Below are 24,203 nucleotides of genomic sequence, written 5' to 3' on the forward strand. Positions count from 1 at the left end.
TTCCTGACAGCGTCTATGTCAGCTACGTGGCTCCTCTCGTTTTGCGCTTGCCTTTACACAAAAGCTCATTAAGCCTGTAAAACTCCATAAATATGTCACACTGGACTATAAACCACACGATTCAAAGCAGGATGAAAAAAAGTAATGGCTTCAAGTCCAAAAATTACAGTAACTATATTGTAATTGCTAATGCTATTTAGTACCTTGCTGCCTGGCTCTCCGGGCATCCCACGTGCACCGTCAGCTCCTGCACGGCCCTAAAAGCAAGAAAAATTTTTAGCAATGATACAAGAGTGGCAACATAGTTTTAAACAAAAGTATACACTCAGTATGATGAAAATAAAAGAGAACATCTGACATGTAGAGAACATTTTAAAAATCTGACATTAGAGTGGAAATGGGTGCAGTAATATAAGGTTTTCAACAGACGTCATCAACGATACAAAAAGAAAACAACAAAACGCCTCCATTTAGCTCATTAGGATTTGCTTTATGTTTATTATGAGCCAGTTAGTAGGTCAAGACATTTAGCAAGTGACACGATTTAAGGCTGAACGTCCCAGATTCACTTTCTGACTCATTTTGACATTTTCAGACAGATTAAACAGGCCGGCTATTGATCCACGGATTGGAAGCTGCATAGGCCTTTAAGCACCTATCAAGCGATTGTTTGTTGCGTTGTAAATAATCCTCTCAGCGCTTGAGCAGCAGGTACAAACAACTGTACACACAACAAATTTGGATATTCTAACATGCACTAGAAGGAGGGTGGATTGGGGTCAACGAGTTCACTTACCCGTTTGCCAGGTTTTCCTGTTTGTCCTGGTGGCCCTTGGACACCTCGGGGTCCCTATGGACACATAAGAGGAAGTGACCAAAACTGTCTTTGGATGTGGCTTTCACTTACTGGTTATTTTTTATTTTTTACTTAATGCATGGTTTTCACCTGAGGCCCGTGATCTCCACTTTCACCTTTCAGCCCAGTAGAACCAGGGAGACCCTTGAAAGAAGATAGGACTTATCAAACAAGTTGTTTCTAAACATCATCATTAGTCACGTTTTTTCCAGCAAAGACAGTTTGTTTAAATGTAACCACTAGAGGGAAGTGTTTCGCTATATTACATACATACGTACAGGCTTCAAGAGGAGTATGTAACATACAGTAAGGCAGGGGTGCTCATTGTTTTTTGCCCTAAGATCTACTTTCAAGGAGACAACCTTAACAGCAGAGGGGGGTTGGGGTGGTCCCCAAAACTTTTTTTTTTTTTTAAATGTACGTTCATACAGGGGTTGGACAAAATAATGCAAACACCTTAAAAAAATCAACAAAAACTAATTTAATATGGTGTAGGGTTGCTTTTTGTGGCAATTACAGCTTCAATTCTCCGAGTTTTTGATTCATAACACTTCTAAATTGTTTCCAAATTAATTTCAAGCAGTTCCCCGGTTAGAATACTATCTAACTCTTTCCGAGACGACAGCGGTGGAAATCGATGTCTTAATTGAATCTCTAAAACTGACCATAAATGCTCAATAATATTGAGGTCTGGGGATTGTGCCGGCCATACGAGATGCTCAACTTCATTAGAATGTTCCTCATGCCATTCTTTAACAATTATGTACAATGATTATGAAGCCAAATGTTAGGTGTTTCCATTATTTTGTCCAACCCCTGTAGTTAATTAAGTTGTATGAGTGACATATGAGGTTATGTTGCCTAAATAACGTAATTAACTATGTGCATTTAAGAATATATGAATAAATACATAAAATGTTTGTTTTTTTGATGCGGCGAGCTACCCACGATCGACGTAATGGGCACCCTTGCAGTAAGGTATGAAATACAGTGCACTACTTAAAACCAAGGGTTTGGTCTCAATATTGGTAGGGACGTTATAACAGCATAACCTGCATGTACACTTTTTGCTGGGGATGGGACATACAGTAAATAAGACCAAACAGATTGGGTGAACGGGGGTCAGGGTTACATTTCTCAACAATATGAAGTGAAGGAATCCGACCTTTTAGCTAGATTGCCGGAATCACGCCAGCCGAACCGCTGGACCCACGCTGGCGCAGCTCCAACGACCCAGACCGGCGAGATACCACCAACCCGGCCAAAAGACCAAACTCCACGAGTTAACCTTAGTCTTAACCCCTTGTACTGACTCCATTTTGAAAGCTGGAAAAAGGCTTCGAAGCACAAGTTGACAATTTATTCAGGTCGACAGCGATTAAACGGCAAGGCGAAACAGAAACAGACTCAGGCGAGGGGGCAGACTCATTCCAAGGTCACCCTATCACAAGTCAACAAAAAGTTCCTGAGAAAAATGACAATGCTTAGTTAAACATTCAGTCTTTTGAAGGCTCTTGCGGGGTGGGCCGTGGGCAGGAGGAAGGGTGTGTTTAGGATAATCTTCTATCGCAGTTTAGGCTGTTCGTGCATCACACTTGCTGCGTCACCGTTACTGGGGCAACCGCAGTGGGAGATTTTGCCCGCCTCAGCGTCAAAGGGGCTCTTGGAGTCTTATCAGTTGTGTTATCATTGGATATCGGGCGTTCTCCGGTGTTCCTTGTGTTGGGACAGGACATCCCGCCATTTGTTCTGGACTGTCCGGAAGAACTGACGTGGAGACGTGAGCTTGTAGATGTCTTGCCTATCACCTGTTAGTCAGCGTCAATCTTGCTCAGTCAGTTGCATGATGCACTGGGCTTCCGTGATAAGGAGGCGTCATGTATCTCTTATGCCCTATATTCTGCTTGTTTTCCTTAAACTATGGTATAAGTAGGGATGGGAATTGATAGGATTTTTACGATTCCGATTCCATTATCGATATTGCTTAACGATTCGATTGTTTATCGATTCTCTTATCGATTCTAATTTGGGGAAAAAGAACAAACGTTTTGATTGGCATCGAGTTTGTTTACTCAGAAGTCACAACCTTACAAACTCACAACGAGATCAAAAGAGGCCCAAAGCCTCAATGTTAACTGTGGCAATAAGTGGCAAATACACAAGAATGTGTAACATTTTACTGAAACATTTATCTAATAGAAATAAAAAATATTGGTATATATTGGCAGATAGGTTTTTGTTCTGCCTTTGGCAATATGTGTTAAAGCAGGGGTCCCCAAACTTTTTCCTGTGAGGGCCACATAACTTTTCCCTTCTCTGATGAGGGGCCGGGGTCAGTTTGTTACAGAAAAAGTGTGACGATTGCAGAAGTGCATAAATGTAAAAAATTATTGTTTTTCAGAAAGCCACAATCAAATAACCCTTTCTGGATTCTTTAAAATAATAATAATAATTAATAATAAAAACACTATTGATTAAATAGATAATAACCAAATAACCCTCTCTGAATTCTTCAAGGAAAAGGCCAGAAAATAAATAACCCGATTGAGAAAAAAAAAAAAAATTCAAAATGGCCGGACCTAATGTGGAGGCGGGCCGTATTTGGGCCGCGGGCCGCAGTTTGAGGACTGCTGGAGAAGAAAGAAGAAATACCGCATCCAAGTGAGTGAGAGAGGGAAACACTTCTACGAGCCTACGTTCTTTGTTAATGTTAATATCTACAGAGGCAACGCCTGTATGTATCATCTTTTGTGTTGTTGTTGTTGTGTTTCCACTCGCGATCGGACACTTAATTCCAGTTGTGTAGTGGTTTGAACGATTTGCTAATGCTAGCGAACGAATGCTAACCATACTGTTATTAGCAGCTAATCATCGCTGATTTACGTTGATGCAAACCTGTTTGTTATTGGGGACGAATTTGATTTGTTTGATTTCTATTCTTAGTTTCACTCTTCAAGTGATGGTTGAATAAAGTCAGCAAATTATACCAACGTCTTCTGCATCGTCATTTGGGAGTTTAGCTAGCTGTATAGCCGGGACTTTTTTTTTTTTTTTTTTTCTTTATAGCCAGGACTGAGCCTTAGCCTCTCTGTGAGGACAGCGCAATCGTATTCCCTCCCGATGCAGTTATCTCCACCTTGCAATGACTGCAAGTCGCTTTGTTGTAATTTTTCCTCGTGAAGTGAAGACACACTTTTGAGCGTTTGAACCTATGTGCTGTCATTGTTATGTTTATGGCTGCAATGCTCGTGCTTACCCGTCGTAACCTTTCATTTTCACACTCTTTCCTGGTGAAGTGTAGTCAAACTTTGGAGCGAGTGGTTCTTGGCGCCATGCTAGTTAGATGCGTCTGGACAACAACACACGTCACGATGCAATACGCATCTTTAGGAATCGTTAAAGGGATCGTTCAGGCTTTTTCATTGTGATGTCGAGGCCTCGAAACACTCGGAACCGGTTCCGAATTGGAATCGGATTTCGATTCCCATCCCTAGGTATAAGTGATATTAATTTTAGATTGGGTGTGTTAGAGTAATACAAACAGTTAGACGATGCCTACAAGAAAAGGTACAATTCCCTTCAGAAGCCAATTTATTGATAGGAACCTTTACATTTGCTGTAAATTGGAATGAGTTTATCATTGCTGTCCCTCCCACTTCAACGGATTGCACGTCCATGGCCATTAGTGGCAGCCAATGCATTAATTTTGGGGCATTTCAAGTCATTTCCTGTTGGTTTTCGGCCATTTCCTTTTCCTTTTGGGGCGTTTACAGTTCACTTTCTGTCAATTTTCAGTCATTTCCTGTTGATTTTAGGCAATAACGGGCCACATCCTGTTAATTTTGGGTTACTGGGCCATTTCGCGTCATTTCCTGTTGACTTTCGGTCACTTCCATTAACGTTAATAGTAGAAAATACACAGGAGGATAGTTCTCTCAAAGCAGCTTCCTCCTCGAGTTTGAGAAATTTGCACAGATTAATGTCATGCTAACTCTGATGCAGGTCAGACCGTCAGTAGCAAAATTAGTGGTGTGTTTCCCAGCAGCATAAAATTGACGTCTTTTTACATTACTTACAGTGGCTCCTGCTGTCGGGAAAAAAATTCTAATACCCCTCGTCTTCGAAGGGGGCGGAGGAGTCATCAGCCAATCAAACATGCGATTGAGGGGGGAAAAATGGACTGGCACATTCAGCAAGTGCAAAAGGGTCAATATAAGTCTGAATATAATGAAAGTACTGTGATTCACTTAATAATTGTAGGGTCATTTCTATCCTTACAACATATGGGTAGACAATCTAAATAACTGAAGTCATTGTATAATGCAAATAAGGTTGCTTTAAAGTTGGTGGGGACAATTTGAGCATCCTGAAAAGTTGCTAGTGTTCCGTCCCTACCGTCCCGATGTAAACCTACGCCCTTGCTTAAAATGACTGTTAGTAAGCATGCCATTTGAATATAAATACAGATTTGTAAATACTTTGGTTAACTAAAACCATGTTGATGAATGATTATTATATATTTATTTTGTATGTTACACTACAGTAATTATTATACAAAAGCCTTAAAAATAGCAAGACAAAAGGACACACAGCAATACAACATGTTGTGCACTTCCGTTGGACTATTTCAAGCTAAATCCACACACAATGCAGTAAGATTTTAACGTGTTCGATTTTAGATGATTGCACTTGGACTGAAGCCAGTGAAAGGCTGACTTCACAGAGGCCCAGTCGGTGCACTTTTTGCAGCAGATGAGTGAATCGTGTATGAACAAGCCCGACAGGGAGGTAGTGGAAAGTGGGGGTTGGACAGAAGTACATTTAAGAAGCTGGTAGCACCTAGATGGTAACAAGCAGGCGGTGTGCATGGTGTCACAGAGCCAAAATGTGATGATGCAACATTTCTCAAGAAATCATCTGGCTTGAACTTTGGCACAATGTAATACATCAAATTACATGTAACCCAAAACATTAAGAGACAACTTTATTTAGCCTGTTGTAATGTAACAATTGATGATGATGAAAAAAACCTACTGTAAATTCGCACTTAAACATGTTTCATTGAAAAGTACTTTTTTGCTGGTTTTACAATCAAAAATTAAAGCCAGAAAGATATATGAAAAAAGAGAAAAAGGCATTTAATGGTCAAAATAAAAGTTACTCACCACTGGCCCTGATCTTCCTGTCAAACCCATTGGCCCTGGGGGTCCTCTCATTGCGAGCTGTGAGGTAAATACGAAATGAATGGCAGTATAGATGATTTCTGGAAATTATAGACATTTTGTTTCTTCAAATGTACATCAGCAATCATTTTTTTGCGGGGAGAAATAGATATAACACAGCTTTAAATACATTTGTAATAGGTTTTATAGTCAAATAATGTTTTTATCATGTTATGCATGCAAATTCTTCTCATTGTACCATTAATCCGAGTTACCATTAATCCGAGTTAAAATATGTTATATGGGTAATAATTAAGAGTTTTAATTATGAGGATTTTTTGCAGTTTTCCTCAACATCTGAATGACAAGATGTATTATCCCGCGCATTGCATTTCTAACATTGAACATTCCTTAATTATCTATACCTTACCACTTATAATATTGTATTGTACTTGGGATGGATTTTTAAACTTAAAAGTTAAACGCTAACTCTGCACCGACATACAGGGGTATTCTCAACACCTATAAATTTTGGCCACCCCAGGCTGAGAGTTCTAGGAGTACTTTTAACAGTCAACTATTTGTTCAGTGGCCTTTGCATATTGCTATTTTTCAGCCCACGTGACAAATACATTTTTACACACTTACTCTAGCCTGAGAAAGAATGGCTTGAGCTTGGGCTTCTTGGGCTGACACCACTGGACCCTTCTCACCATCACCACCGAAGCGGAACTGTTATACACAAATATACAGACAAAAATAAAGCCATGAATAGGTTCTTCAGTCCGTTAGTAATTGTTCCTATTTATTTAGTGGGACAGAAATATGTTTGGTTTTAACATTTAATATTTTTAGAGCATACCGGAAGCATGAGCATGGTACCAGGGGGCCCTGGCAGGCCATCAGCACCGGGCAAACCAGGACGACCAGGAGGACCCTAAAGTGGAACACATGTATAGAATAATCAATGATTAATTAATTGTTATACACTATCATCAAATGCCGTTGAGCGTCAATAAAAACCAATACACTTTGGTTTAATATTTTAATTTGTGTTTCACATCTTGGATGAATCCAAAACTAAATGCAACTCAAGGTAATATTAGATAATACATTTGAGAGTGCAGGGATCGACAATATAAATGGCCCGGTGGCCCGAACGTTTAAAACTTTTAAAAACCGTCAGGGTAAAATAATGTAAGTAAAATGAATGTGTCGATTTTTTAAAAAATTCGTATTCACCTTCATTCCCAGTGGTTCCGTATTTTGATGACGTTACGCTATCCGGATCAAAGACAACCTTACAGTCTAAGCAGCCAGCCGTTGCTGTCCGCGAGGCATAACCCGATTACTGTTGCTGATTGATTGTCAGTATCTCAGTACCCACCTAACGTTATACTACGAAATGACATGTTTCTGAAACCCCTAGCACCCGGCCAAGCACCAGGGAAAAAAGACTACTTAAGAAAAAGAAAAGTACCGGACGAGTTCAGAGAAAGACAAATCCAATATGAAAAGAAAAGGAAGAGAACGTTTCAGCCCCAGTGGCTATAATGTGACAAAAAACAAGGTTTACGGTGAGGTGTGCAGATCAATGCCCACATATGCAGACACGTAAGTTAGAGAAAAGTTAACGAGTATGAAGCCTATGGTATGACCATAATGTGATAATTTTGACTTCTAAATTGTTGCCACGGCAACAGAGACAGAGAAGACTTCCAGAGGGCAGTCATTTGCCCAGGCACCGGGCTCTCCCGCGGGCCCGCCTTCCTCTGGAGCTTCCAAGAAAAAATGTTTTTGTTGTGTGTGTGTTTGTTGTTAATGTTTGTGGTTGGGTTATTCGTTTTCCAGGTTGGTGTAACCCGTAAAGTTGAAAACAGGTCCTGTAATTTTCGGACGTAAAGCCGCTACTTTTTTCCTTCGTTTTGAATCCTGCGGCTTATAGACCAGTGCGGCTTATTTGTTGATTGATTTGGGTTAATAGGTAGCACTTATTTGACAGTGGCGTTATAAGACTGTTTAAAGACCGTCATAATTACGATATGATGCTATCACGGGCATTACTGAATGTTTTTGACAGATATCATTAAGTGTCATCCGGCAAATTATGTCACTAACTCTATTTATGTTTAGCTCTTTTACATCCATTCAAAAGTGTGATTATTCGCCGGATAACACTAACTGACATCTGTTATAAGCATTCATTAATGCTCATTACAGTGTCATGTCATAATTATGATTTCTAATGACAGTTTTATGGTGCCACTGTCAAATAAAGTGTTACCAAATACCATACCTAGCAATTAATGAAACATCTAGAACAGTAACTGAAGAAATAATTAGCAAAGAACATGAATTTTGATTGTTATTTACATCTGTAGTGCTGCAAAGCATGCTAGGAGGCCTGTTGGACAATAACAGTGTTGCCAGCAGGTGGCAGCAGAGGTTGACAGGCTCCCCCAAGGGGGCAGTGATGGCCAAATGAAGCTTCTTGATGCAGCAAAGCTTTGCAGCCAATTGGTTCAAAGCTTCGTGGTGGTTCATTTGGTATTATGACAGTCATGTGATGCCGCTGTCAAATAAAGTGTTACTGGTTAATATCTTTTGGGGTAAATATTCCATAATACAGTGAGGACAACTGAGGCTTATAGTCCAGTGCGGCTTATCGATGAACAAAAAACGTTTTCGTGTCAAATTTGGTGGGTGGCGGCTTATAGTCAGGTGCTCAAGTTTATTATGTTGCGAAAATTACGGTAAATGCCGATGACAAAACGCCAGTTCATAACACGCTGATGTTACACAAAATAATAAAAATTATAAACATAAACACAAAAATATCCCTTTTCAATAAATCTACCTAAAGAAATAAAAATAAAGGTTATTTGTGTTATTCAAGCAAATTATTATTTTTTGGTGATTATTGGGATCAACAACTGACGTGTTGACCTGGGCCAATGGTTTTGGTAGTGGGGCCAGTGAACTTCAGTGGCTTATTTCCCTTATTGTCAACACTAGAGTGTTTGTCATTTTGTGAAAAATTCCAAAAAGGGACAAGAGTATCTTGGAATAGCTGTTACAGTAATTTTCGGACTATAAGGTGCACCTGTCTATAAGCCGCTACGCACCAAATTTGACACGAAAATGGCATTTGATCATAAATAAGCCGCACTGGACTATAAGCCGCGGCTGTCCTTACTGTATTATGGGATATTTACACCAAAAGATATTAACCAGTAACAGTTTATTTAACAGCGGCATCATGTGACTGTCATAAGACCAAATGAACCACCATGAAGTTTTGAACCAATTGGCTGCAAAGCTTCATTGCTTTAAGAAGCTTCATTTGGCCATCACTGCTCCCTTGGGGGAGACAGTCAACCTCTGCAACCACCTGCTGTCAACACTGTTGTCCTCCAACATGCCTCCGAGCATGCATTGCAGCGCTACAGATGTAAATTACAATCAAAATTCATGTTCTGTGCTAATTATTTCTTCAGTCACTGTTCCAGTTGTTTCATTAAATGCTAGTTATGGTATTTGGTAACACTTTATTTGACAATGGCACCATAAAACTGTCTTAAGACTAAGCCTGTCGCAATATGCAATAATTCCATTTATCGCACGGTATATAAAAATGAAGACGGGAATTTTCCTGCTGCGATTTATTGCCTCGCGTGCACGTGCGCGCGTGACGCACGCGCTTGCGGCAGATGTGTGGCAGACGTGCTTGACAGCGCTGTTTAAAGTTCAGCTTCCTTGTGCCACTCTGTTTTGTTGACTTCTGGGTATGTTCGTTTTATACATTTGAGTTTGAGTGACCGTCATTTAATGGATGGAGGCAGGGCCGAGTACACTGGCGGCGCACAGCAATGAGCGAGCGGAATGAGGAAGAGGACGAACCAGTCTGCAAAATGTTTCTCGAGGTTGTTTCAACAAAGATGGCCAACAGAATAAATCTACATGCTCATTCGAAACACTATCATCCTCTCCAGTTTTCACTGCTTAGTAAGAAAACTGCATCGCAACAAGCAAAGCCTCCTCATCACGTTAATTGACAATTAGAGGTATTCGCTTGATGTGAGAAATACAGACGACACCGCGCAAAATAGCGTTCCCTCACAGAAAGTGAAGTCCGCTACATTGCGGAAGAAATGAGACCGTTTTACCTCTGTTAAATGATATTTGATACCTTTGGGAGCCAATTTTTTGTTACTGCTACTTAATTAGTCTATTTTTCTCTGTTGTTGTTGAAGTGCAATTACTGTTACTGCAACTTTATACCTATGTGCCTAAATGCTTCAGTTATTAAGTGCAATTTTATTTTTTGTTGAAAAAAGATATTTATTACGTGTTTCTGTGTGGTATTAATACTGTTGTCTTTTACTTGAAAGAGGCATCGTCTATTGTTTTTAGTTGTGATTTCTTAAAAGGTATTTTTTAATTTAAAAGTAAACATTTATTGCGTTTAAATGGGTGTACTTGATCTATTAATATATACTGTATTCTCACTTTGTTATTGTAAATCGGTTAAAAAGGGATGGGACTTGATAAGCATATGCTTCTCTCGTCAGCCCTAGTCTTTTTTTCGGGTTGCTCATATCACATCTTGCAACTGTCAATGATACAGATGATGATGATGACAATAAATAAATAAACGCTCAAAAAAATTGTTTTTGGGGGGGGGGGGGCAATAATATCGCATATCGCAATAATATATGAGATAATTTATCGCCCACTAAAATTTGTTATCGCGACAGGCCTACTTAAGACCATCATAACAATAACATGACACTACCATGAGCATTAATGAATGCTTACGACGGATGTCAATTTGTGTCATCCAGCAAATTATCTCACCTTTGAATGGATGTAAAAGATCCCAGCTGGACATAAATTGAGTTTGTTACATAATTTGTTGGATGACACTAAATGACAATCATCATAAGCATTCATTAATGCCCATGATAATTTCATGTCATTATCATGACGGTCTTTGGCAGTCTTATGACACCGCTGTTAAATAACGTGTTACCTATTAACCCAAATAAATGATAAATAAGCCACACTGGACTATAAGTCAAAATGACAGCAAAAAAGCAGCAGCTTATAGTCCGAAAATTACAGTGTATTGACCTAAATGAATGAATGATTGAATGAATTGCACTTGTCCATATGAGTAAAGAAGTTAGTCAGTCTTAGTTCTCCCCCTCATGCACACAACTAGCCATGTCCATCTTTAAGCATCTGTCTGCAGTCCAAAACAAACATCCAATGTTAGATGGAGTGTCTTCAAGTTTGGGTTGCCTGCCTGAGTCCAGAAAGTACACCATTTAATATGCATAACTCAAGACTAGAGCACAAAATGTTCAAGTTGGCTTAACTTGTCGAAATAAACACTTCCATGTCTTATAAGGTCATATCTAACCAGAATACTAATATACTGATAACTTAAAATAGCAATAATAATTTTGATAAAATCTTGTTAAGTGTAGTAAAACGATGCAAAGCACTCAAACGGCATGAATGTAAATAGATGACTCTTTGACACACTGTGTAGCAAACAAAGACTTTTCACAGTACAACAATTTGCTTTGACGTGACAAAAACATTTTTCTGATATTGTGCAAACATGGCAGTTTTGACCTCCGGGGCACCTAACCGATTAAGTGATTAGTATGCACACACACTGAAATCCTGGGCTGGATGTAATTAACTTTAGCAGCTGCTGAGATCATAATTAACTTAAAACAACATGCAAGTAAGGCATGCATTTGACACTTTACGCCAATGATACCCAACTGCTGAAAACACAATCATCAATCAGAGTTAGATGTTTGGTGTCCATATTTTGACTTCATTGTACAATTGTGTGGATATATTTATTTTCATTACAAAATTTTTTTTTTTAGTTCTTATTACCAATCGAATGGACTGTAATTACGAAATAAAATGTCTTACCAAAGTTGTAATCATCTTCATTACATGTGTTTTCTGCCAATATACACATTTAGAAAAATATATTTCGTCTAATTTAGTGACTAGTGTGGTTCTTTTAGTAGTGAAAAGAGGCGGAAAAAAGCAAATCTTTGAATGAAAATTACTCACTCTGTCACCAGAATCTCCAGCAGCACCAGGGGGTCCTTGTAGGCCTGAGGGACCAGGAAGACCCTTAAAATATCCAACAACAGTAAGTTAACAGACAAACACCATAATGTGACTATCGATTCAGGTGATAATTATGGTGAAAAAAATTATATACAGTGGTACCTCGCATCCAATCGCATCGACATATGATCCTTTTCACGTCCGATGTACAATTTAACTCGTCATTCAACTCGACAAAGGATGACATGCTCGAAATATGACGATTTACAACACCGTCACAATTTCATTATTTTCCTGCAAGACGGCCCCACGGCGGAATCTCTTGTGAGGGAAATCAACATGGGTCCAAATAAGGTTAGTGCAGGTAGTGAAAAAACGTAAACGGTGACTCTTACCTTTGAAATTAAGAAGAAAATGATGAAAAATGTGAGCATGGTGTGCACGTCAGTGAATTGGCTCGACAATACGGCCGGAATATGTCTACGATCCTGAGGACGACTCTCATTACTAGTATTATTATTATTGATATTGAAACATCGTCAAGGAAGTCGCCAGCTCCATCAAGTTTTCCATCCATCACATGCCGCTTAATCCTGGGTCGGGTCGCGGGGGCAGCAGCTTTAGCAGGGAAGTCCAGACTTCCCTTTCCCCAGCCACTTCAACCAGCTCCTCCGGCGGGATCCCAAGGCGTTCTCAGGATAGCTGAGAGACATAGTCTCTCCAGCGTGTCCTGATTTGCCCCTGGAGCATCCCGCTGTTAGGACATGCCCGGAACACCTCTCCAGGGAGGCGTCCAGGAGGCATCCTAACCAGATGCCCGAGCCACCTCAACTGGCTCCTCTAAACGTGGAGGAGTAGCGGCTCAACACCGAGTCCCTCCTGGATGACTAAGCTTCTCACACTATCTCTAAGGGAGAGCCCGGACACACTGTGGCGGAAACTCATTCCGGACGCTTGTATCCGGGATCTTGTCCTTTCGGTCACGACCCACAGCTCGTCACCATAGGTGAGGGTAGGAAAGTAGATCGACAGATAAATCGAGAGCTTTACTGCAGACGCTTTTCCGATCCCCCTGTTGATCTCCAGCTCCCTCCTACGCTCACTCGTGAACAACATCCCAAGATATTTGAACTCCTCCACTTGGGGCAGGATCTTATTCCCAAACCGGTGATTGTACACCACCCTTTTCCAACTGAGGACCATGGTCTCGAATTTAGAGGTGTTGATCTTCATCCCAACCACTTTACACTCGGCTGCGAACAGCTCCAGTGAGAGTTGGAGGTCACGGCTTGATGAAGCCAACAGCACCACATCTTCTACAAAAAGCAATGTAATGCTGAGGTCACCAAACTGGACCCCCTCAACGCTTAGATTCTGTCCATAAAAGCTATGAACAGAATTGGTGACAAAGGGCAGTTTTGGCGGAGTCCAACCCTCACTGGGAACGAATTCGGTCCTACAGGGACCGAACAGCCCTTACCAAGAGGCTCGGTACCACATACTCCCGGAGCACCTTTGACAGGACTCCCCGAGGCACACATTCGAACGCCTTCTCCAAATCCACAAATCACATGTAGACTGGTTGAGTGAACTCCCATGCACCCTCGTGGACCCTGCCAAGGGTGAAGAGCTGGTCCACTGTTGCACGGCCAGGACGAAAACCACACTGCTCCTCTTGAATCCAAGATTTGACTTCCCGACGGACCCTCCTCTCCAGCACCCTTGAATGGACCTTACCAGGGACACTGAGGAGTGTGATCCATCTATAATTGGAACACACCCTCCAGTCCCTCTTCTTAAAAAGGTGGACCACCACCCCGGTCTGCTAATCCAGAGGCACTCTCCCCGATGTCCACGCGATGTTGTAGAGGCGTGTCAATTATTATTATTATTATTATTATTATTATTATTATTAGTCCAATTTGTATTTATAATTTATTTGTTTTACTATATATAATTGCTATTTCAAATTGTGCCTGCAGTATTTATCAAGGACTCAGCGTAGGTTTTTGGGCCATGGAACCAATTAATCGAATTACGTTATACAGGTAGTCCCTGGGTTACGAACGCTGGCGACGTAACCTGAATTTCCACGTAAATCGGAATTAAATCTTTAAGTAACCCTAAATATCCCTTAAATCTCATAACTATCCAAAAACATGTATAAAATAGTTATCGTATTGTACGTCATTGTACTGTCCTCTCCAAGATGTTGGAGCTAAATCCTAGCTAGACAGTAAACTAAGCTGTAATCTTTCCCTTCTCTCGCTCACTCGGCTGCGCAAAATTTCCTGGGAGCAAATGCGCTCTTCCTCGTGTGTGCGCTACGCTCTTCTTCATGTGCGCAAATATGTTCTTCTTCGTGTGTACAGTGTATCACAAAAGTGAGTACACCCCTCACATTTCTATTTAAGTATATCTTTTCATGGAACAACAATGGCAAAATGAGACTTTGACACAATGAAAAGTAGTCTGTGTGAAGGTTATATAAATAAAAATTTATTTCCCCTCAAAATAACTTAAAATATAGCCATTAATTTCTAAACACCTGGCAACAAAAGTGAGTACACACCTTAGTAAAAACGTACGTTTTGTGCGGCGTATGGTCTGAGCACTAGCAGCCTAACCCCCACCTCTACAACCTCTGCAGCAATCCTGTAACTAGTCACATGACATTTTGGAGGGAAAATGACAAGCAGTACTCAATTTGGACATTTAGGGATGTATGTAGTTTCTATGGAGTGTACTCTTGTTGCCAGGGGTTTAGATATTAATGGCTATATTTTGAGTTATGCTGAGGGGAAAATAAATTAACTCTAATATATAAGCTGCTCACAGACTACTTTTCATTGTGTCAAAGTGTCATTTCGTCAGTGTTGTCCCATGAAAAGATATACTTAAATATCTGCAGAAATGCGAGGGGTGTACTCACTTTTGTGATACACTGTATGTACTCGCGTGGGGAAGTACTATCTGCTCTACGCTTCCTGCGGCAAAATAAAAGCATACATCACAAAACAAAAGTCAAGATTATACACAAATACACATTTTGCCAAAGTGCAGAACAATCATATTAATAAAATAAAGTCAAGAAATAAGATACAGTACTTTGATGTATACTAAGTTACTGTTTACGCAAAAAAAAAAAAAAAAAAAGCAGCAGCGACAAAATGATGTTGTAAAGTCAAAATCACTTCGTAACCCGGGGACTACATGTATACGACCATTTCGACTTAAAAGCCAGGTCCCGGAACGAATTAAATTCGTATGTAGAAGTACCACTGTATATAAATATATACTCACAGCTGGGCCTGGGGGTCCTGGTGGTCCTTCAATCAGCATCCCCTTGAAAAAACAAATATTGTTTCACCCCACAAGCACTGGCCATAGAAAAACAATGAGTATAAACAAACACATTTACTCCTGTTCATAGTATTTTACACTACTACAGAAAGAGTAAAGACTGACTTGTCATTTTGAATCCCTGACTACCAGGTTTTAATGTCTTACAGGTTCAATCACAGCTGGCTCGCCCTTCTCTCCCTTTTGGCCAAAAGCTCCTCCAGCTCCAGCGACCTGTGATAACAAGGACAGCAAGAGGTAACACATTTTGCTCCGTATGTATACTGGACGTCATGAATATGTGGGAGCCAGAGGCATAATTAAGACTGACACACTGGAGTGAAATGACTAAACAGGCAAATGTTAGTTATCTGGAGCAAGATTTGAAGCCCAACTGAGTGTGTTGGAAGTGGAGCAATACAGTACCTGTATTTGTACAGTGCAGAATAACCAATGGTGAGGTAAAAGTGAACAAATTGTTGCTGCTGACATGCAAACCCAAGGAAAGAAAGACATGATAAGGTGCATTCACTTTGTGCAAAACAATCAGAGGTGGGTAGAGTAGCCAAAAATTTGACTCAAGAAAGAGATGGAAAATTAAAATAATAATTTAATTTAAAAAAGAGACTAATAATTTTACAGTCATCCAAAAGATGTACTCAAGTCCAAGTAAAAAAAAAAAAAGAATGCTCAAGTAATGAGTAACATGGTGAGTAACTGCTTACAATGTTTGATATACTGTATATATTATACTGTAATAATAGTATTATACTGTACTATAAATTATTACATAACGACATTAAGCCAAAGAAATACAAAAAAACATTAAGGAAAAAAATCTGCAGAATAAAAAAAACATTATTCGTCCAAACAGCATTAGTGCCCTCTGGTGGAAAAACATGGAATAGGAATAGTAAAAAGTCTTCTGGCTTCGAAAACTACTCTCAGAAGTCCATTTTTCTCAAAAAGTTACTCAAGTAAATGTAACCGAGTAAATGTAACGCGTTACTACCCACCTCTGGAAAAAATATATATATTCTATCAATGATGGTGGTGTTTGGGAAGTGGAAAGGGTAAGTGAATAAGAATAAGAATATGTAGTATGTAAAGAAAATGTATTTGTTGTAACAGCTTGACTGGTGCATGTCATTTGGCAGTCATAGTCCAGTAATCCTGCCTCAAAATAAATGCTTGTGCTGAGATTGATACTGGGTAAAATGCTTTACTGTCTTTGGGAAATTGGGTGATTCTTATGAAGCTAACCGAAAATATGTCTTTTTTATGATTTTATTTTTTTTATTTTTTAAGATTTTTATGGATATCGCCACGAAAACCCGAAATATTTCATTTTTAGTTGAAAGATGGTTATGTCTATTATTTAACCCATAAGTTGTTACCAATATAGATTTTTTTTTTTTTTTTACGTATTCAATCAATTTGGTAATATAAATAAACGGATTTAAAATTATATAATTTAGCAAATTATGATAAGATAAAATGTTTTTTTACTTTGCATTAAAATATTTAAGAAAAATCTAGTAAGCACCCAGCATTCATTACTGATGCAATGTATTCAAGATCCCGTCAAAATCATAGTGTTTGTTTTTCTTAATAGTTATTCTGACTCATAATGCACCAAAATGAAGGCAAGACAAAAGCTGGCTACAAGATAAAATTGTTTGGCCTCTTTGGATATTGTTAATAGTAGGGATGCCCCGATCTGATCACGAAAACTGAAATCGGGCGGATCGCGCCATTTTTCAGAGTATCGGAATCGGGTGAAAAAGATCTGGTTTTTAATTTAAAAAATGTATGTTTAAGTTTTTCTGCTTCATGCTCGTACAGCCTCTCACTCTCCTTCCTGCTGGTTTTTTTTGTCTGAAGGCAGCTGGAGTCGTAGGTTTGTAGCTTCGATCAGGCAAGTGAAGGCTCTGTAGCTCTACGATCAAAGGCCCGAATGTGTCAATCATAGTTTAGTCAATCTTCGTTGTTTAGAGGCTGTTGTCGGTAGCGTGAGCGTCAAAGCGTGACTTAATTTGAGTGCATGCACTCATATGAAATATATGACTGTTATGGAGCGTGATTAAAAGTATAGTGTTAAAGGTGATGCAATGAAATATGTGAGTGCACCTACATTTTTATAATAAAAAAGTTGGGTGTACCAGTGCAAACAATGCAAAACGTAAGTGTGGAGCCTCGGCAATATATATCGTGATGTTAATTTCTTCCGATATCATTTAATTTTTTTTTTACTTTTTAAGGGCTATAAAGAAACAATATAATTCCGAAATACAATGGCATCGCCTAAAGATACATAAATATATCCGTTTTATACTAGTCAACACTCCAGGAAAAAGCGGAAGAGGAAGTACTGTAAAAAGTACAGTACTGTAACATGTTTGGAAATTTTGTTCAACTTTAAAAAAAATCGGATCGGGACTCAGTATCCACAGATTCTCAAAATCAGGTAACTTGGACTCAGGTGCAAAATATGCGATCAGGACATCCCTAATTAATAGTTAAGTTTATGTTTTTTATATATGCCTACTTCCCCACCATCGATGATCATTACTATAATGTATAATATTCCTTGTAAATAATAAATAATGAATAACATAATATTAGGGAGCTCAAACTGTTGATAAAAAAAACTTAGTCATCATAGCTTTTGGAAAATGTCCTAAAGTACCGTAACGCATAGCTTTCATGAGAATCACCTGATTATGCAATAACCTGTAATGATGAATTCTTGTCTGAATGGTTGATGAGGTAAAATAAACAGTAGAGGTCGACCGATATATCGGGCCGATAAATGGATAGTGTTTTTCCGCCATTTGATGGCAAACAACAACAAAAAAACAAAAACAAACAAACAAAAAAAAAAAGGATTTTGATCAGGCATCTGTGTGGACAATTGCAGTCACTGCTGACTGACGGCAGAACCCTGGAAGGACCCTGCAGCAGCTTAAAGGCGGGCTGCTACAGGAAGCTTCAGGTTTGCCTGTTTTATAAATATTGTACGATTTTTTTTTTCAATGCTGCTTTAGCTATTTAAGGTTTACTGAGTGATCCTTACACGTTAAATGTAACTTGTAAAGCATAGCATTCGTGTTAGTATTAGCTTTAGCATGGTGAGCATCCTTTTAAACACTCACTCTCACTTGTCTACATCGACATTTGAAAATCCCACATCGGTCGACCTCTAATAAACAGTTATTTAAATGACAAAGAAATAGAACTGGTGAATGATTAGTAGTTAGGGACCACCTTATTACTACCTAAATGAGTATGTTGCAGAGAGTCTGCTTAGGCATGAAGAGATGTCAACACAAACAAGATCATTTGGAATGCAATGATTTCAGCGTTGTAGAGTGTGTCAATCTATGAAGTGAAACATTCTGTTATTGCAAATCCAAACAATGAGTACTTCTGAGAGGTCAATCATATCACCGACAAACCATAAGCCCGGACGCAACATGCCAACGATTCTTTACTCATGCCAACTACAAAAGGTGCACTGGAAGAAAGAATGATCCCCTTACACAAGTATACATGCACACACACCTCAGTTTTCAACTTGGGGTGTGGATACTTACGGCACTTTCAGAAACGTCAGTTTCAGCAGCCACCCCGGGCCCCACTTCCTCTTCATGGGCACCGGTAGGCTTCGAGGGGGTAGGGCCATACTCATCATATGTCCCATAATCATACAACCTGCTGTCAACCTCTCCCAAGTCATATTCCTTTAGGTCATCATATTCCTTCAAGTCATATGCTTCCACACCAGTGTCCACATTTCCCGCTGTTTCTGGGACAACGGCAGGTTCCAGAGCAACAGGAGGGGCTTCAGTGTCATAGTCACCGATTACATCCTCCTCCACAGCCTTGAGTTGTTACAAAAGCCAAGAAGAAGGGAAGCAATTGCCAGGAAAATGTTAGTTGGAGCGTACTTGTTTTAATTATTTTTTTAGGAGTAATCACATATAAAATTATATCGGTAAAGTGAAAATGTTAACACATTGAGCATCCGTCACAAATTTGAGGGCAACTTTATTGAATTATATACTTTAAATTAGGGATTTGACCGAAAATTTGGCCCCGAAAACTTTCGGCTGAAAATAGCTAAAATTGCAGGTCGAAAGTTTACCATTGAAAAGTGTGAAGAACCTTAGTCCTCTTGTGATGATGTCATCATAACACTGAGAGCTAACACTACTGGCTCAGAGCCAACATGTCTGATTTATGGAAAGATTTTGAGCTATCAAAGAAATATGTAAATTGTTAAATAAAGGAAAATAAAATAAATTTCGTTGCTGCTTCACGCCCGTTCTGTAGTTCCTTTTAAAGGAATTCGGCCTCCCAGCCAAGTCGGCGGAACAGCGACAGCCGAACTAGAAGGCGTTCTGCTGGCGCAGCTCCAACAAGTCGGTTGGGATGGCCAAACTCCGCGCGTTCACTCCGGTGTTAACCCTTTGGACTGACTCCAAGTTCCAAAAGTTTGAAGAAGGCTCACCGAAAACAGGTTGACAATTTATTCGTTGACAGTGATCAAAAAGCAAGGCAAAACAGACGACGGAGAGGCAATGCTAGATCCAGGGTCAGCAAAACAACGGATACATCGAAATGTCCCCGAGAAGCAACAGTTGTTAGCTAAATGGTCAGTCTTTTGAAAGCTGCGGTGGATTGGGCTGGGCGGAAGGCGTGCCTGGGTGTTGTGTTGGGATCATCCCTCTGTGGCAGGTTTGGGTGGCTAAGTTCGTGTGTCATCTTTCGTGGCTGGGTCGTGGTTGCCACGGCAACTGGGATTCGGCATGCCTTGACGTCTAAGGCGTCGAGCTATCAATTTGTTGTCTTGGTAAGGCGGGGGTTCTCTGAGCCCACCGAAGAGTCGCTGCCGTCTTCTCCTTACCATATCAGGCGAGGGCTGATAAGCTGGTCCACTTTACTGTGTCAGAGGGCATGGGGTAACATCTCCTTAAACTATGGTTAAATGCTTTACTATAATGAATGTGTTAGACTAATGCAAACAGTTATACGGTGTCTGCGAGAAAGGTAACTTTCCCCTTCACTTTCCATTGATGTCCCATGTCACATCGAGTACTGTGCATTTGTTGCCTGAGTTGGTTGGAGTATAATCACGGGAACAGAATACAAATAATGTAGTATTAAATGTGTAGATGTGCATTTTGCTGTGGTTTAGTACAAAACACTTCCTCTTTTTGTCACTTTTGTCCGTGGCTTTCACACCCACTCTGCCAGTCGCCATTTAATCTTCGCTCGGCTTTGTTGCCGCTAGGACCCACTCGTCTGGCTTCGACAAAAACAGAATAGCTTTTTCTTGTTGTTTTGAACTACAATTCCACACAAGCATACATTGACATCTCATTTAGCTTAGCAATTGGAGGTGTGAGACCCCTTTTTCGAGTATCCCAAACTTGCTGTGAATTGCAACTTCTGATGGGATGCAAAATCTGCCAGAGCCCCTGAAACACACCCTCCCATGGGGTTTCAGAATCGGCACCTTTCAAACTAAATTTCCTTAGTCTCTGGGGTTGTAGAACCAATGCAAAGGCAAAGGGCAGTAATCAGAAAATAATGAAATAAAATATCCATCCATCATCTACCGCTTAATCTGGGGTCGGGTCGCAGGGGCAGCAGGTTTAGCTGGGAAGTCTAGGCTTCCCTCTCTCCAGCCACTTCAAACAACTTCTCCGGCGGGATCCCAAGGTGTTCACAGACCAGCCGAGAAACATAGCCTCTTCAGTGTGTCCTGGGTCATCCCCAGGGACTCCCGCCGGTGGGACATGCCCCACCCATCCAGGGAGGTGTCCAGGAGGCATCCAAACCAGATGCCCAAGCCACTCAAGCTGGCTCTTCTCAACGCAAAGGAGTAGCTGAGTCACTCCAGGATGGTCGAGCTTCTCACCCTATCTCTAAGGGAGAGCCCAGGCACCCTGTGGAGGAAACTCATTTCGGCCGCTTGTATCTGGGATGTTGTTCTTTAGGTCACGACCCACAGCTCATGAGTATAGGTGAGGGTAGGAAGATAGACTGACTGTTAAATCGAGAGCTTCGCCTTTTGGCTCAGCTTATTCTTCACCAAAATGGATCAGTGCAGAGTCCGCATCACTGCAGACCTGTTGATCTCGTGCTCCCTCCTGCCCCACTCGTGAAGATACTTGAACTTCTCTACTTGTGCCAGGATCTCATCCCTGACCCGAAGAGGGCATGCCAGCCTTTTCTGACTGAGGACCATTGTCTCGGATTTGGAGGGCCTGATCTTATTCCCGAACGCTCCACCCACCGCTACATTGAGAGTTGGAGATCACAGCTTGATGAAGCCAACAACACCACATCATCTGCAAAAAGCAAAGATGGCATGCTGAAGCCATCAAACTGGACCCCCTCAATGCTTCGGCTGCACCTACAAATTATGTCAATAAAAGTTATGAACAGAACCTGTGACAAAGGGCAACCTTGGCAGGGTTCAACCCTCACTGGGAATGAATTTGACTTACTGCCGTCAATGAGGACCAAACTCTGACACCGGTCGTACTGGGACCAAACTTCCCTGGAACTCCAGACTCACCGCTGTTCCAGCGATAGAGTCTGGCGACCGTTCCACGGCTCAAATTCCCAAGGCGGCGCAAACCACAGCAAACAGACAGTAGAGTGGACCAATCAGCGATGGGCAGACGTGACATTGGTAAAGCGACAAGAAACTCTAGTGTGAGGAAGCACATCGTCTTTTAAAAGAAATGCTTACAGTGCTGTCAGTTGCTGGGGTTTTTATGGACTCGATGTGTTTTTGGTTATTTAAAATTGAATTTGCCGCGGATTGAATACATATACATACATACATATTCTCGGCTCTACCGTTCGTCATCTGTGTTGTTGTGTGGAGATGACTTCCACCGCAAGAAATACATTGCTCGTTAAGAACACGTCACGCAAATAAACAAATCTGGTTGCACGGTTACTTTCGTTCGTGCTCGAGAGGCCAATGAGGAGCTGGGTTTGGAGAAGGCGTTTGACAGTGTCCTGTGACGAGTGCTTCGAGAGTACGGGGTACCGAGCCCCTTGGTAAAGGCTGAAATGAAATAACTAAAACAAAAAAAATGCAATTAAAAAATCGATTATAATCGATTATATGCATGTGTATTTTTCGGCTTTTCAGTTTTCACCCCAAGTATTTCCCATAGCCTATACGGTTTTCGATTTCGGCCAAGACTTTTACTTTCGGTACATCCCTACATTAAATAAATGTCACAATACCACAGAATGCTCAAGGTGTTATCATTGTAGCTTCAAATACAGTCAAAGCATGTTAATACATAGATGTTGCGGCACATTTAATACTATTCCAGCCTTACTTTATTCCCAATCATAACTTGTACCGAAACAAAGAAAGACTGGAATAATTGTTTCAGCAGTCATTTTGCAAGCACTATCATTCAAGATTGTAGCCAAATTCACAAATTTGGATAGACCTGATAAACCACAGGAACTTGGCACAATCATTTCTTACATTCCAACTTGTGGATTCAATTTTGGCGAGCAACAAAAAGAATGTGATTACACAGGTTTAGCTAGTACTTATCCACATCGCCAATTGACAGATTGGAAGTCGTCTGTGTCATCACATCCGCTTCATCAAAAGCTGCGGTAAGTAAAGCAAGTTGAGAGCTGGCTGTGGCAAGCTTGAGTTTTTTACACTTGAAACCAAGCTTCTTCTTGTTGGGAAACGGAACATATGTTGTTCAATAATACTAGCCCATGCCGTATCAGTAACAGAGCTACCTTATAATTGTGTGACCAATAAATGGTGGATTATATTAGCAAGGGAATCCGACCAGACAGCCAAAAGAGTATCATAGTTTTAAGATTTTAACAGTTAAGAGTTAGTTAAAATCTTTAGCAAAGCTAATGAAAACCAAAAGACGCACCTATTTCAATCAGCAATAGTTGTGTCTTTAATACTGTACCAGATACCATTTTGGGAAAAATCCTCCTGGATAAAATTCCCTCTAAACTACTTCTAAAATTTTAATTTAAAGAGTATGAAGGTAAAAATTACCTCACTGGGTCCAAGCGTGGCAAAGGGGGACTGAGTCTGAGAATCATCTACAGTTCCGTAGTCAATGCCTGTATTGTAATCTCCTTCTACATTGTTTAGCTGAGTCATGTTGGAAAAAGGAAAGAAGAATAAAGCAAGGGTTAACACAAAGGTTTGAACCTGAGGTTATTTGCTATCGGGGTCCTCCCAAGCTAACTAAAGACTCTGCTACTTCTACTTAGAAGAGGTTAAGGAGCTCGCGGGCTACCATCACAGATTTTCTCTGCAAAATCTTGATGGGTTTCGTTTCTTTTCTCATCTTAATCGTTTACCCTAAAACTGCCTCGGGGTCGGGCCGGCGCTGTGGCTTGGTAGCCAGGCATCTGTCGCTTCTTCTTAGCGGCAAACTTTTTAGCCAGTGATTTTTTGGCAGCCAAGAACTTTAACGGCTTGCCCTTAGTTTTACTGAGGGACTTTCGGGTCCTCTTCTTTTTCATGGAGACACTACGTTTGGTTCTCTGGAAGAGGGAGGGCGGCGACAAAACAAACACCAAGAAAAACATTCAAGAGTGGAAAGGCACAGTCTGTAAGTGATGTTCAAACAAAACATTATAGCCAAATAACAGCGCATGATGTGCTTGTTTGTTTTAAAGCAACACAAAAGCTACTTGGACTGGTGTTC

The 24,203-nt window shown here is 40.5% G+C and overlaps 1 protein-coding gene across 2 annotated transcripts in view; it reads right to left on the reverse strand.

Annotated features, from left to right (window-relative positions):
- The window catches only part of col11a1a (collagen, type XI, alpha 1a), a 193,780-nt gene that overhangs the window by 100,574 nt on the left and 69,003 nt on the right, over positions 1-24,203 (reverse strand). Inside the window, exons 7-18 of one of the 2 annotated variants that reach the window (XM_057824243.1) lie at positions 23,854-24,039; positions 23,543-23,641; positions 19,062-19,349; positions 15,634-15,699; positions 15,427-15,468; positions 12,124-12,186; positions 6,881-6,955; positions 6,667-6,750; positions 6,022-6,078; positions 947-1,000; positions 797-850; positions 204-257 (exon numbers count right to left, since the gene is read on the reverse strand). In XM_057824243.1, the coding sequence (XP_057680226.1) occupies positions 204-257; positions 797-850; positions 947-1,000; positions 6,022-6,078; positions 6,667-6,750; positions 6,881-6,955; positions 12,124-12,186; positions 15,427-15,468; positions 15,634-15,699; positions 19,062-19,349; positions 23,543-23,641; positions 23,854-24,039 (1,122 nt within the window). The remainder of the gene's footprint in view (positions 1-203; positions 258-796; positions 851-946; positions 1,001-6,021; positions 6,079-6,666; positions 6,751-6,880; positions 6,956-12,123; positions 12,187-15,426; positions 15,469-15,633; positions 15,700-19,061; positions 19,350-23,542; positions 23,642-23,853; positions 24,040-24,203) is intronic. The other variant, XM_057824244.1, reaches the window with a different exon arrangement.

Source organism: Corythoichthys intestinalis, chromosome 20 (assembly GCF_030265065.1).
Source record: "Corythoichthys intestinalis isolate RoL2023-P3 chromosome 20, ASM3026506v1, whole genome shotgun sequence".
Lineage (NCBI taxonomy): Eukaryota > Metazoa > Chordata > Actinopteri > Syngnathiformes > Syngnathidae > Corythoichthys > Corythoichthys intestinalis.